Genomic DNA, 15,772 nt, shown 5'->3' with positions numbered 1-15,772 from the left:
CTTTTTTGAGTTAAATCATTTGTTGTCAATTTAGTAGTTGAACTTGATGTCATTTTTGTAGTCACTGAAGGGATAAAAATATCCATAGCATACTATTGGTTTATGAACTAGGGAGGTTTATTTCATGTCTAGTACATTTAATTCTTAAAGTACACTTAATTCTTTAAAAAAAATTCATTTAATTCAACTGGGATTCATGGAGGCATTCTACTCACTCAAGCTAAACTGCCCAAAAGACTGAATCACAAATTAAACTGAAAAACTTAAAACTAGCTAAGTTTAAGAAATTTTGTGCATAATAGGAACTAAGAATAGCAAAAACAGCATAGCTAAGGAGATTTCCTAAAGGATCCAAAGAAAACAGAAAATAGAAAAGCAATTAGTTCATCTAAAACTTCTCCCCTTTATCAGTCAAGTTAATGAGCTTTTATTAGACAACATAAACCCTTTTCTTGCTTTGATGTCTCCACGTGAAGAAGTAATGCCACTAAGTTTGATGAAATTAGTGCAGACAGTGCAAAAAGAAGGTGAGAATACTAATCATTTTTAGAGGAGGCTATGAAAAAGTACTGAATTACATACAAGGGTGTAACCCTTTACTCCATGAGATGCTTGTATTATCTGCAATTAATCAATCTCTGCCAAAAGAAAACATGTCTACAACTGAAACCCTAGTTAGTATAGTATGTCTTTTTAGCATAGCAAATATGTTGCTTTATACACTTTCTGTGAGGAGAGGGAAAGACAGGAAAAGGAAGAGTGGGTCAGAAATTGGAGAATTATCAAATTGTCATCTTAATAAAGGAAATCTTAGCCATCTGAACTCTTTTACCCTCTTTCTCAGGGGCTCTGACACAGGCAGTGTGACAGGCAAGATCTATATTTTAGGATCCATATAAGTGCTTTCAATGTGAGGTGGGGGCGAGGGAGGAAAGGTCATGTAACCCAAAATGGAAGAAAGAAACCCCTCCCACCCCCCACCCCCCAAATAAGAAAAGAAATAGCAACAAGAGGTTTCATAAGGAGCAGTAATGCATGAAGGAAGAGTAAGGAGAAGAGTATTTCTTTTCCCCAGACTCCAAGATCCCAGTCCCAGCTTTTTTCAGGTGTTCCCTTCACTCTTTTCTGAACTAATTTTAGAAGTTGAACAACTGTTGTTTCTGTTGATAAAAGTACCCAGTAACAACTTAGCAAATATTAACTGATGAACTAAAAATGAATGTGGAAAGAAATTTTGTTTTTAACTCAGCAGCAGCTACAGGAAAAGTGCTTTTAAAGCTCAATTTTAATTGGAAAATGCTCTCATTTGCTAAAAGTTAGTAAATCCACATGTGATTAGACCTCCCAACTATGATTTATAATGTTCAATTTAAATATGGGGAACTGTCTGATTATGATATTCTGTTCTCTACAATTGCCCACTCAATATCTGACATTAGGGTGATGTGTTTAAAGCTACAAAATAAGGTGGGTTTTTTTTTTGTTTGTTTGTTTTTTAAAAACACCCTTTGATAAAAAAGTTTCTCTATAATGGCCTTAAATGAAATCAATTTAGAATTTTAGTAATATATGTTTAAAACGTATGTTATTATAAAAACTATAAGAGAAATATTGGCTAGAATTGAAAAATATAACTCTCTTGACCCATTATTATTATTAACTCTCTCCAAACTCTTAAAAGTAAAGAATAAGTAAACAGAAAAGAAAAGTGAGTATAATTTATTTTGGGAAAAATACTTTGGTTGATCTTGGTAAATAGCATAAGAATTGTGGATGCTTCTATCTCTGTTTAGGAGAAACACTAGATATTTTAATTTCCTAAGAGAAACCTTAGTTTGCAACAAATCAAGCAACAGATTTGAATCATTGCAGGTAAATTAGTAAATTATATGTATGTATATGTATATGTATATATATATATATACATATATATATTATATGTCTGTGTGTGTGGATGTGTTTGAGTTGAAATTAATTATATAGCTTGGAAAATGAATTTTAATAAGTCATTGGATTTGTTTAACAACAATATGTGCTAAAATTATAAAGGAGATATTCAGTGAAATGAATAGAGTCTGAGATATGATGGAAACGGAAGATCTGAACAAGCAAAGAAAAGTTGTCACGTAAACAAAGGATTTTAGAGGTTTGGAAAAAGAGAAACAAGAAAGATATGTTTTTCAAGACCATTGGAGGGATATCAATGTGTGGGTATGTATATGTATAAATAAATATACATGCGTGTTTATGTGGTAATAATTAAGGTTTGAATTTTCAAGCCACAGAAAAGATGTATAAAAATGAAAAGAAGGCTTAAGCATGTTGAGAAGGTTGAGGGAAGGTTTGCCTTTACAACTTGATTTGAAAGTCAATAGAGAAATTTACAGAGGGCTAGAAGTAAATTGATGAGCAGTGGGTTCTTTCTGAGATTGTAGAATCCATATTTGAACTAAATATAATGTGTTCTTAAATATGACAATTGGGACTGTAAATGATATCATTCTGAGTCTGATTCCAAATATGACCATCAACAAATGCTATTGAGATAATGATCAATAATGCCAGTAACCCTATCAGGTGATATTTGGGAATTCCAGGTGAAATTCTATCTCATGGAAAGAATAGAAGGATGACTCTTGATATGGCTGATGGAATTTTATTTCAACTCAGTTTCCCCAGTATGACTTTCTAATTCCCCAGAATTTCCCATCTGCTGACTCTCAGTATGACTAGGACATTTTCTCACTATTATTGACTGTCTATATGATTTTAGCCTAGAATTGACATCAAGTTAGGAGAACATTTTTCCTTACTTAGCTGTGTCCCTATTTTTTAAATGCAAATTTCTACAATTATGGCAGGTGATCAGTGGAAGATATGAACACAATATTAAATTTTATCTCATGGGTTAATATTGAAACACATCTGAACTACTGTAAAAAGATGCAGGTGTGTATATCTGAGCCATTCAGCCTTTCTATATCCTAAATAACAAAATAGATCAGTACTTGGGCTTGTCACCTGCCTATTACAGTTATATATGTATGTATGTATATAATAGATATTATAACTATTGTATGTATATATATATATATTTATGTATATGTGTAAATGTATGTATATAATAGATATAACTATTTATATATATATATACATTTATATTTATACCTAACTATATGTGTATAATTATACAATACACCCACATACATTCCTATTTAAGATAAGGTCTTTTAAATATCTCACAATGGCATGAGAATAATTAGGCAATAGTGTAGGGATTTGGGTTATTATCACAGGATATAATCCTATATTTAGTGAGGTTAATATCGAAAATATGTACTGTTTTGTGTTAAAGAAAATAATTTTAGTGTCATTGGTTATTACTACCTAAAACAGTTATAAATTAAAGAATTAAAATATTTAAAAAGAAAATTTTATTTACTACCTCATTATGTCATATTTTTTAACCTATGAACAGTGACTTTCTGTTCAGCATCTGAAGTCTCAAGAAACAACAACCAAAAAAACAAAACAAAACAAAAACAGATGAATTGTGAATTCCTGATTTACACTACATTGGCCAATCAGGTCATGGGTCAGATACTGGGAACCAATGGGTGGAGAGCAGAGGTGGGGCTTAGACAAGGTTCTGCAGGGTTCAGTTAGCCATCTCCTTATCCTGTCCTCAGTGGCAAGAGCAATTTCTCCTCCTCACTCTAATTTAGCTTCTTCCTTAAGAAGCAATTGCCTCTTCACACAACCACAGCCTCAGCACGAGCCAGATTGCTGGAAATGGTCTCCTTTGTGCCCACCACACAGGTTCCTAAATTGTTCCTTTCAGTTCTTCCTCTTCTTCCCACCTCCCCTTTCAACCCTTGAGTTAAATTCCAACTCCTCGATTTTATTTATTTATCTTTTTTCATTCCAGTGCTGCCCAATCTAAGATAGCCCCTGGACAGCCTAGTTCAGACTCATTAATCCCAGCAACTGTATTATCAGAGAGTTTGTATTGATTATCTATTGATGTTCATCTCCACAGGTGTTGACAACTGATTTCTGAGACAGAGGAAGGACTAATAATTGAGCAATTATCAAGAGTGAAGAAGCATTAAAAGTAAAGTAGATTAGTTTGTATACCTATTCCCCTATCTTCATTTAATGAGTAGGCCTTATGTTTTATATAAAACTATTAATTGTAAAATAATTTATTATAAAATTGAGATTTTACCTATCTTATTACCATTTTACCTATCTTCCTGTCTAGATGTTCACATCTACAATTAATATCAGGCTAGCCATAGCTTTTGAATTCTCATTTGAATCTCAGCCCCATTGAATGTAAAGCATTTATAGAGGTGCTCCATGAGCCCAAGAAGAAAATGGAAAACCAATTCAGTATCTTTGCTAAGAAAAGCTCCAAATGGGGTCACAAAGAGTCAGACAGGAAACTACTGAAATAACAACACAACACCAAAAAAGAGGGCAAGCCACAAATCTTCACAGAACCCCTACCATCTTGTGAAAGCATAATTGTGGACATGATTGGAGATTTCCAACATTTCAGTCATTGTTAGTGAGGGTTCTGAAATCCTTGGCTTCAGTTTCTGCCTTTATAATGGTATAGAGTCACAGCCCCAGTGTGTTACAAATATAGAGTTTCTTCCAATAATATACGTCCATATATCTATATAAGAAACCTTCTAGAATAACATCACAGATAAAATTCAATTGGAAAATTCTGTTTTGATAAACAGTGGGCGTGTAGGCTCACTAAAGTTGTTTATTCTTCTTAATAATACCTCCCTGCTCCTTTATATGAAAAAGACATCCTTTTATAATTCATCATCTTATAATGATATTGCTTGTGTTGGACTTACTGGAATTAAAGTTGTGGGTGACCCAAAGGGCAATGGAGAGATGAATGCTGTTTTAGTCTTTAGCATATTTCTAGTGATGATTTCTAATCAAGAAGTAGGAAAAGTACTAACAAAGTCCTACTATCATAGACATACAGCTGAAAGGTGCTTCTAATCTAATAATCTAATAAACAGTTATTAAGTGCCATAATATGTCAGATATTATGCTAAGCATTAGGGAATAAATTAATAAAAAGAAAGACAGTTCCTGTCTCCAAGGAGCTTACAGTCTAAAAGGGAAGACAACATACGAAAGGAGGAAAAAAGCAAGAGTGGAAGGAAGAATGATAAGATACCAGGAGGTACCCAGATTGGGGGTGTTATATTCCATGAAGTTGAAACTAAGCAGGGTAACCAGTATTGTGAAGAGTAAGCTGAAAATCCAATGGAATATTTGATAATTCACTTTCCAATCTTCCAAACAGAAGGGAAAGGAAACTGAGGGAAGTAAGGTCAAGGTTTGAGTTAGCTTCATAGTAATAGGATTAGAAATGATGAGTTTATTCTGGGAGGGCCATCTTGTTCCACACAATTTCAACAAAGTAGGACAGCAGATGAAAGGTCTAGTGATGTACTTCAGTGTTTCTACTTCTTAGAATTTGAAGTCCATAGCTTTTGTTTTATTCATGAGGAAACTGAGTTTAAGGCATTTGTCCAAGGTAGGATTTGAATGCATTGTGTAATCACAAAATGAGTAGGTTGTGTGCTATGGTGTGGAATGGCAGTAGTCATAATTGCCAAAAAAATGCAGGCGGACAAAAATAGAGGGATTGGGAATTCTATGTAATGCTTCATAGTCATCTCCCAGAGTTCTTAACCTGGGTGTGTAGCTGGTTCAATTCATTATGGCTCCAATGGAACTGATTTGGTTCATCTCATTGCTGGAGATGGCCACGTCCATCAGAATTGATCATCATATAGTATTGTTGTTGAAGTATATAATGATCTCCTGGTCCTGCTCATTTCACTCAGCATCAGTTCATGTAAGTCCCTCCTGCTTATTCTGAAATCATCCTGCTGATTGTTTCTTATAGAATAATAATATTCCATAATATTCATATACCACAATTTATTCAGCCATTCCCCAATTGATGGGCATCCACTCAGTTTCCATAAATATTTATTTCTACCACCAGATATTTCTGAGGTCTCCAGACACATGCCTATTCCATACCAACTTCTCCAGAACTCTAGAAGATCTTAAACCACCATAGAGATCTGATGCTATTGGTCATGCTGCCCAATAGATGATGGAAGAAAGAAATCAGTGGATTTTCAGGTTGACCTGGCATAATAAGTATGCTCCTGCTAAATAGTTGGAAATCATTGGAAATAGAGTAAAAGGAAATTTAGAGATAGTGTCAGACACATAGTTCATAGGGTATGCTGAAGGAAAATCTCATGCTTTTCTTATTCTGTACTGTGCAGGGAGAAGATTTCAGAGTGATATTATCAAAGGTGGCAAGATGTTATTTTCTCAGAATTCCAGTGAGCTTCCTCTCCAGGATGAAAAAAGTTTCCTAGAACACTTCTGGGTTCAATTTGTGATTTCTATGTTTTACGTCTCCTCACTACCTCTTCCCAAAATTATATTTGGGTTATGTATTATAAATATACTTGGAGGTATGTATATAATTCTTCTTTCTTAACAGCCTATTCCATTTTCTTTCTTTTCTTAAAAGCTTATACTTCAGAATTAAAGGCAATAATGATTAAATAATTTGAAAAATTTCCCCTAAATCTACTTCATGTAATGAATAGTTTAAATCAACTTAGTTCCCCACTGGTGAAGCAGAGTTCAAAATTTCTTCCCATGTTCTTTTCCCATATAGAGAATTGCCTCACTGATGGAAAACAAAGAGAACATTATATTTGTTACTCCTCTTCTGCCCAACTCAAGGGTTGGTTTTCAGAGGATGCCCTGAAAGTCTTGTACTGTATCTGTGTAAGGGCACATGCTCCTGATTTACTAAAAGAATGCTGAGTTCTTATACTATGTGAATGGAGAAGGGATTTCAACTTGTTGGACAGAACTCTAGCAGGGACTTCAAAGGAGCCTTGTGAGAGAGAAAAAGTGTGACAGCAGACTATCCTTTGATGAAATTGTTCTATCTCCTGGTTTGAACTGAGATCATATCTCATTTCCAGCTGAACAGCTCATTTACTTGTGCATTTTTTTGATATGTTAGGCAACTAGGTGACACATTGAATAGAACACCAGACCTATCAAATTCAGCTTCAGATACCATGTTGCTCCAAATAAATCACTTAACCTGTTTTCTTCAGTTTCTTCATCTGTAAAATGAGAATGGTAATAGCATCTACCTCCCATGGTTGTTGTGAGTATCAAATGACATAATAATTGCAAAGCACTTAATACAGGAACTGACATATTAAGTGCTATATAAATGTTACTTACAATCCATAATATATTCTAATCTATAAAACTCTGATTTCTTGCTGCTTTCTTTGATTAAAAAATGTTCACTTATCATCATGGTCATTTGTGAAAATTGTGGCAAGAAAAGTCTAAGTTGGTGAGTGTATAAAACAATAGGACAGTACAAACAGAAATTAAATAGAATATTGTTTATTGTGAAGTAAAATCAAGACAATAGCAAATCATTTTATAAACACTGAATAAGATTAGTGACTATGAACTTTCCTTGTCCCAGAGATTTCTAATTGCATTTTATCTTTATATTTACTTTGGTAACTTACAGGATACAGTTCTAAATATATTTAGACCTTTTATCAACTACTGCTTATAGAATTTCATAAGATTTTAGAAGATAATACCTATGAAGAAAACAAAAAATAATTTTTTAAGGGCTTACTATGAGTAGTACACTGTGCTAAACAATTGGAATAAAAAAAAATTCTTGAAGAGCTTACATTTTAATGAGAGAAAAGACAATACAACTATTCCTTTCACATCATGACTTTCCTCAGGATGATTTTCATATAATCTCTGGTCAGCATAAGTAATTAAATGAAATTTTGGGGGAGTTTTGCAGAAGCTGCAGATATGAAGACAAACATGACAAAAAGAGTTTATAAACTCAGAAAAGCATAAAATATATGTATAATACTGCATAATTTCAACATATTTTATCTTTTAGTATCATAATAATTGAGACTTTTTTCTGGTACGAAAGGAGACCCAAAAAATTTATCTGAATTTTCCAGTTTGTGGGGTTGCCATGCTCCTAACCTTTGGGATATGGAAGAGATAAATGTACATATAGCAAAGTGAAAGAGTTTTTAATCAAAATCAGGGTGAAATGGTGAAAGGATCAAAGGACTGATGTACTCTAAGGCTGGGGGTTAGGAGACATGACACGGAGATGGATATCAAGTAGCATGCTGAACCCACAACTAAGAAAAATCAAGGGAAGGCTCACCAGTTAGAGCCAAGTACCACAAAGATGAAACCTTTAATTCTGAAAGCTCCTAAGCTCTTGGTAGTGCAAGAACCTCTGCCAAGCCTTGTTCCACGGGCAATGCTTTGGGTATTTGCCAAGAAGTTGAGAAATGAATCCATATTTAAGGGATAACACTTTACATTTCAGGAACTTCATAAAGGAGCAATGGAAGGACTTTAAGGCAGGAAATTAAACATGAAATATGAGTATATATAAATGAATCATTGTTGCTCCTGGACAAATGTGTGTCATTTCAAAGTTGGATAAATATATTCCCTCCACTAACGGCAAATATTTTTGTTTGCAGCATTTTTGAAGATCAAGTTGAAAGATTCACAGTTTCCCCTCCCAATACTCCTGTTTTTAATAGGATGTGCTTTTGAAATCCTAAGTTTTACATCTTTTGAGGTTTGTATCATAAAATATAATATAAGTATAAATTGGGTCAAGGGAGCTCCTGAAACTTCTGTATGACAAATGGTCTCCTTGATGAGATTTTAATTTTAATAGATCAGAAACTGAGTGTAGTGACTTACACTAGCAGGAGATGATAGGACACAGAAAAGGTGAGATTCTGACTTTGAGATGCTTTCAATGTGTGTTTAGTTATAGAGTTATTATTGATGCTGCGGTCCTGTGACTACTGAGGAGAATATAACAGAAAAATGAAGAAGAAGATCCTTCTCCCTTCCGCCTTTGTTGTGATAAGATCCTAGACAAGAAAATTTGTCAAACAGTTGGGCCAGAACCCCAAATGGAGAATAGGTCGATACTTGGGAAGGACAATTAGCAAAAAACAAAACAAAAAAGACAAAAAAAATCATTTGAATCTTATAACAGCACTATAAAAACACATATTTTAAAAATTAAATAGTGCTTTAAAGTTTTATAATCACCTTAATCATACTAATTCATTTGCTCTTCAGATTAAGTCTTTGAGATAAAAGTTATTATTATCCCCCTTTTGGAGGTAGTGAGGATAGAGCATTAGTCTCTGGTTCACATCTAGCCTCAGACATTTAACTACCTATGTAACACTGGTCAAGTCATTTAACCATGTTTGCTTCAGTTTTTCATCTCATCTCATTCCAAAGTGATCTGCAAAAGAAAATGGCAGACCACTCCAGTAAGAAAGCCCTAAATAGGGTCTTCTTTGCCAAGAAAGCCCTAAATAGGGTCTCCAAGAGTTGGACATGACTGAAATGACTCAACAATCCCTCTTACAGATGAGGAGGCTCAGATAAAGATTGTGATTCACTCACAATTAAGTATCTGAGGCAGGATTTGAACTCAGGTCTCCTTGCCTCCAAGTTCAATACTCTATTCAGTATAACATCCAACTTCCTCATTTGGAGATTGTCAGTATATTCTTGTTTAGGGTACAAACAAGATTGAGAGGGTAAGGACAAAGTCCTTTGCTACATTAGCTAAAACTTTTTTTCTTACTAGTTGAAGTCTAACTCGCCATGGTCAGGAAGACAATGTCCCCTATCAGTTTTGCACAAGACCTTCTCTGACAAGACTGCCTTTCCTAACAACCTTCATTCATTTATAATATTCAGCAAATCTTTTTTCAGTGCTATTCCTGCCAGATCCTCTACTAAGCTGTGGAAAAATAAATCCAAAAAAATCATAAACCAAACAGTCTCAATCTTGAAAGTGTTTACATTCTACTTGATAGTGTATAGATGGAGACACGAGGATCCAAATACATAAATAGAAAATACATTCAGGAAGAATGAGAAGGAATGGGAAGAGTTATAAGGATAAATTTTATGTAAGAACTCGCCCTTGAACTGAGCTTTGAAAGAAACTAGGAATTATAAGACATAGAGGAGAGGAGACAGTATATAGAGAACTTCTATAAAAGTTTAGAAATGGCATAGAATATTATGAACTGGGAGCAGAAAGTTTGGTCCCTTTATCTGGAAAATAAAGGGAATAAGATTAAGTGAACCTGGAAAGGCAAGATGAAGCCAGATTGTGATGGGTTTCAAGTGACAAAACAAACACATTTATATTTTATCTTGGAGACAATAAGGAGCCATTGGAATTTTTTGAGGAGGAGAATGATAACCCTCATGCTTTAGGAATATAAATCTGGAAGTTGTGCAGAGGCTAGACCAGAGAAGATAGGGGTGTGTAACAGGGAGACTAACTAGGAGACCAATGGTATAGTCCAGTTGAAAAATGACAAGTGACTGACTTCAGCTGTTGATCAGGTGAGTGGCAAAAAGGGCACTAGTTCCATTAAATTGACTAAAAGGAATAAAATATAACTTGATGTGCCTATGAGGTTTTTAACAACAGATTTAAGTATAAAAATGGCTCAGTTGTCAAAGTGCATATTAGCATATTAAACATACTCTTTACATATGAGATTTATGGTTTTGTGGACAGTGTATTTTTATATAAATGTTATCATTAATAGCTAAATATGTCAAGCTGGTTTTATGGACAGTATGCACTTTTATACAAATGTTATCATTAATAGCTCTAATGTGTAAAGTTGGTATTTGTGATGTAGAAATACTATACTTCCATTCATGTTCCCAGGTACACAGATATACAGAGTTGATACAATGGATGGATCCTGTCATATTTATTAATTTGTTTACTCCAGTAATCATATTTTCAATTTCATTTGATACAGATTTTTATATGCTTCAAAAACTATTTTGGCAGGTAAGCAATGTGATTTTCTCTCCTGTAACATAATTTATTGACTATTGACGGCATGTTAGGGGGTGGTCAGAGCATATAGAATGTTTGGTTCCAGAAGTCAGGTTCAAATTCAGTTAAGATTTAAAAAAAAAAAAAAAGAATTTCTTTTCTCCTTTTTTTTTTTTTTTTTTTTAGGTTCAAAGCTAGGAAGGAGCTATTTTTAGGAGCATAAAAATTATTAAAGAAATAATTCAATTGTTAGGCCCAATTTTTGATTAAATCACTCCATTAAGTAACAGTTATGTACTTATGCTTAACCCTTAATACAGTGTTTAACCCTTGAAAATACAAAGACAGATAAAACATCTCTTTCCTTCATAGGGTTTACATTCTATTGAGGAAAACCAGTATTAATTAATACAAATCATGTATGCAATTTAAAAAAAATTAGACTAAGGGGAGGAGCTAATGTCAATAAGAACTCCTTAGAAGAGGCAACATTTGACATATATGTATACCCTCTGTCAAATTGCTTGCCTTCTTAATGCCAGGGGCAGGACGCAGAGGTAAGGAAGAGAGAGAATTTGGAACTCAAAATTTGAAAAGAATATTAGAATTGTTATTTACATGTGGTTGGAAAAATAGAATTTTAAATAGAAAAAGAAAAAAGAAATATACAAAAGAAGTAAAAATGAAAAAATAGAGGTAGCATTTGAGCTCACCTTTGAAGGAAGCTATGAATTCTAAGAGCAGGCAGAGGTGAGAAGAGAGTGTTATCCATTAATCTGACCCAGTTTTAGAGCTAGAGTGTGCTGTACTTGGAGTTAACTTGAGTTTGCATCCTGCCTCTAATACATGCTAGCTGTGTGACTGTAACTTTTTGACAAGTCATTTACCCTCTTTCAGCTTTGTTTTCCTCCTCAGTAAAAAGAGGATAAAAGATAATATCTACTTCAAGGGCTTATTGTGAGGATCAAATGAGATTACATATACAGAATTCCTCAAAAATTTGAAAGTTTTATAGATGCTATTATCAATAGCCTCTTTTTTCTGCAATACTTTCTTAGATTCTATTTTAAGTTGCCTGAGTATCTACAAAATTAGGGGAAAACAAAATTAACCTGTACTTACATAGACCCACCATCTCAAATATTTTGGGTAAACTGGGACTTTTAGTGTTTACAAACACAACAGGAGCAGTAAGCTTCTGAAAAAAAGAAAATTTTTGTAAATAAGTAGTAGAGTCATATAAAAAGCCATGGAAATATAAAATTTAATGGTTACGTGCTTAACATTAACTAATATATAGACATAGGGTGACTAACCTGGTGTCCTTGTGGAGAGTAGAATGGACCAGCAGTTATAGACCTTCTTGTCTATCGCTTACCATAAATTCAATTCAGAATATAATCCTTTTTGTCACTATCCTTTACTCTTTGGCCCTCTTTTCTTTCATAACAGAAGGTAAAGCATTAAGCAACTTCATTCTTATAAAAATTAGTTTGCCTTTTTAGCCTTGTCTTCAAGTCCATGGGAGCCATTTCCTTGATATTTTATAGTGCTCATAGTCTAAATTTTAATAAAATCATAATATCTCAGAGTCCCTAGATATGAATAATTCTTAATATTTGAATAAAGATTTTGCTCTGTAATTGAAATTTTGTGTATTTCTAACTAATCCCTCCTATCTTCTTCCTTTCCTTTTCCCCAACATCCATCAAATGTACAGATAAGCAATATAAGCTTTCATGAGCAACCTTGAATTTTTATATGAAGGAAAATCTGAATAAAAGGCTCAACTTAAATTTTAAAAAAGAAGAAAACAGTCTATAACAATAGTCAGCTTTTAACACCTATTTATTGGCCTTCCTACTTGTTGGATTTCATCTACAACTGTCCTCAATATTTTTTCATCACTTCTAGATCATATGTCAACCTCTGTTTTCCCCTTCATCTTCTTTTCACTATTATTTGAGACAACAGTATTTGTAGTCATTTGACATTTTCCTTTGTAATGTTTTAAAATGAGCTGGAGCATTAAACTGATTGTTCTTACCTTCAATATTTTCTGCTATTCAGAAATTTTGAGCATTTGTGGCTGAGCTGGTTTCTGGTCTTTTTTGGTCCTTTCTGGGAACTTGTTTTATACTGATCAAACTTCTCTAAGAAATGGAAAACAGTCAAAAGAGCCAATGTCTTTGCTTTTGGATACTTTTTAAAAAAAAATGATGGACTGGTTATGATCCTCATTATCCTCGTTTTTCTCATTGTCTTCATTTTCCTCTTTGATCTTGTCATTGTTGATATCCTCCTCCTCATCAATTTTTTTCTTTCTTCCTACTCTTCCTAATCTTCATCTTGTTTCCAGATTATGTCAGAATTGCTGAAATTGCCCATACTTGTTTTCATATGTATCCCTTGTTCTACTCTGGTATTTATATCTCTGCACTAATAAATTAAAGATATAATCACAAACAAAAAACTGGTTCAGAAATTACTCCTATGGCCTTAAAAATTTACTCCCTGTCTTTTAGATATATAATTAGTTTTTATTTTTGTGGTGTTGATCTTTGTTCTCCTTTCCCAATGCTTTCTGAAATTTGGGTAGGAAGAATTCCTGAAATGCAGACATAAAGCTATTGACAAGTCTCCTTTAGTTTTGCGTGTTTCATTTCTTGAATCCAAATTATATTTTCCAACAGAATTTTTGCTTTTCTTCCCTTTACCCAATTCCTTATTGAAGTCATCCAGTGTCAAAGTATATAATGAATTGATTTGTGGAATATTATCCAGGTCTTACTAGAATTTCTCAATATCTTCCCTTCATAAATAATATTTTATTATTGTTTGCTTATGCTCAGCTGAGATATAACAAAATGAGATAAATAAATGGAATGATAATTTTTCTTTAACAAACTAATTAAAAAGAGTACTCTATTTAAGTCCTGTTCTGCTCTTTGGGGGTAGGGGTGTTTCTTCTGTATTTAGAAGTATCATGTGATACTCTTATTCTTATCTGTGATTATTTATTAATCCACCTTTCCCCTCTCTCCCCTTACTTTTAAGTGGACATTTTCTTTGTAACAAGTAAAGTCAAGCAAAATGAATCAGTAGGCTGGCCATGTTTCAGAATTTATGCATCTCAATGAATTAAAACTGTGTCATGATATGTGATTTATATTCATTATCCATCTTCTGAAGTCATGTTGATCTCTGCTTTAGTCAAAGAGTTTAATTATATTTATCTATTGTAGTTCTCTTCTTACTTGTTGGATTAATCCTGAGTCTCCTTTGAAGGTTCATCTTTCCTATTTTAACCCCATTTCGTGAGTGTATTCCAGGCTCTATCTTGGACTCTATCTTCTCTCACTATCATTTCTCTTGGGAATCTCTATAAATGTGGCTCTCAGCTCTATACATTAGTTACTTATTTTTTGAATTTCAATTACAAATCTCCCTCTGTCTTCTTGAATCCTTTACCTAGATGTTTCATAGACAGTCTATATTCATAATTCTTCAAACAAAATACAACTTTTCCCCAAACAACTCTTCTTTTCAATTTACTTATTTCTGTCCCTTTTCAGTCTCCCAGGTTATTTAATTGATCCTGGGAAATACATACCATGTGTATATGAAGTAGAGGCAACTTTTCTTATGCTGATGTTAGTAAGGTGCTTTTCCCCCTCTCCAACCTTGATGTGATGTCTTGGATTCTTAACTTCAGTCAGATGGCATGGAGTCAGATAGCATGAAAAGGGAAGTAGAAACCTTATCAAAAGTTCCTAATTCTCTCCTACAAGTTAATTCATCCAGATCTCTGTTGAATTTCCTATCAACTGAAAAGCATTGAAGGGATCAAGGATTTGAAGTATTATTTTGTACTTTTAAAGTCTTATTACCCAATTTAGTATAATCACTTATTGTTTTGTGCTTGATTTTCTTTGTTTTTAAATCAGTCAATCAACAAGCAATTATGAAGTGCCTACTACTAGAAAGTGAGGGGGAAAATAAAAATCAAACAGTTCTGTTCACCAAAGAGCTTACATTTTATTTGGAGAGACAAATTATCTTCCTACATATCTATCTACCTATCCATCCATCATCTATCTATCTATCTATCTATCTATCTATTTGTTGCTGTCCACTGTTCATACTACTGTGTTAGAGTCAAGTTAATGGGTTCAATTGTGGTTGATCAGACCAATACAAGCTCAGAATATTCTGTCATAGGTCAGATACAAATAGTTCTTATGAAGATGTGGATTGAATTCTCTAACTTCATGCATTTTGTGTCTTCTTCTGAGCTAATTCAATTCTGCTTTGTTCATAGAGAACATCACCTTCTTAGATGAGGGCACACCATGCCAGGTAGTCTTATGCCAGTGTCTCACATTTCTCATAATTATCTAAAATTCTTAAATTCTTTTTTTTTTTTTTTTTTTTTTTGGCTGAGGCATTTGGGGTTAAGTGACTTGCCCAACGTCACACAGCTAGGAAATGTTAAGTGTCTGAGGCCAGATTGAACTCAGGTCCTCCTGACTTCAGGGTTGGTGCTCTATCCACTGCACCAACTAGCTGCTCCAATTCTTGCTTTGTGGTCTGTTACTGGCTTTCAATGACTCTAGAGAAGTTAGTGATGCTAACAACTTTGCTTAGTTCTGCCTCACTTAAATCCAATTTATGTGCAAAGTCAAGACATTACTCTCATTATGTCACTGATTTTCTTCAAGAATGAAGGCTGAACAGCAACAACAAGAAGAAATTTCT

General features: G+C 33.7%; 1 protein-coding gene across 2 annotated transcripts in view; it reads left to right on the top strand.

Annotated features, from left to right (window-relative positions):
* The first annotated feature begins 3,663 nt into the window (after positions 1 to 3,663).
* The window catches only part of SLC9C1 (solute carrier family 9 member C1), a 72,533-nt gene continuing 60,424 nt past the window's right edge, over positions 3,664 to 15,772 (top strand). For both annotated transcript variants that reach the window (XM_031959656.1, XM_031959655.1), the window contains exons 1-5: positions 3,664 to 3,819; positions 4,040 to 4,114; positions 6,345 to 6,539; positions 8,649 to 8,749; positions 10,898 to 11,026. In XM_031959656.1, the coding sequence (XP_031815516.1) occupies positions 6,383 to 6,539; positions 8,649 to 8,749; positions 10,898 to 11,026 (387 nt within the window). In that variant the 5' untranslated portion in view covers positions 3,664 to 3,819; positions 4,040 to 4,114; positions 6,345 to 6,382. The remainder of the gene's footprint in view (positions 3,820 to 4,039; positions 4,115 to 6,344; positions 6,540 to 8,648; positions 8,750 to 10,897; positions 11,027 to 15,772) is intronic.

This window comes from Sarcophilus harrisii, chromosome 3, assembly GCF_902635505.1.
Source record: "Sarcophilus harrisii chromosome 3, mSarHar1.11, whole genome shotgun sequence".
NCBI lineage: Eukaryota > Metazoa > Chordata > Mammalia > Dasyuromorphia > Dasyuridae > Sarcophilus > Sarcophilus harrisii.
This window is presented reverse-complemented; position numbering and strand designations above follow the sequence as displayed.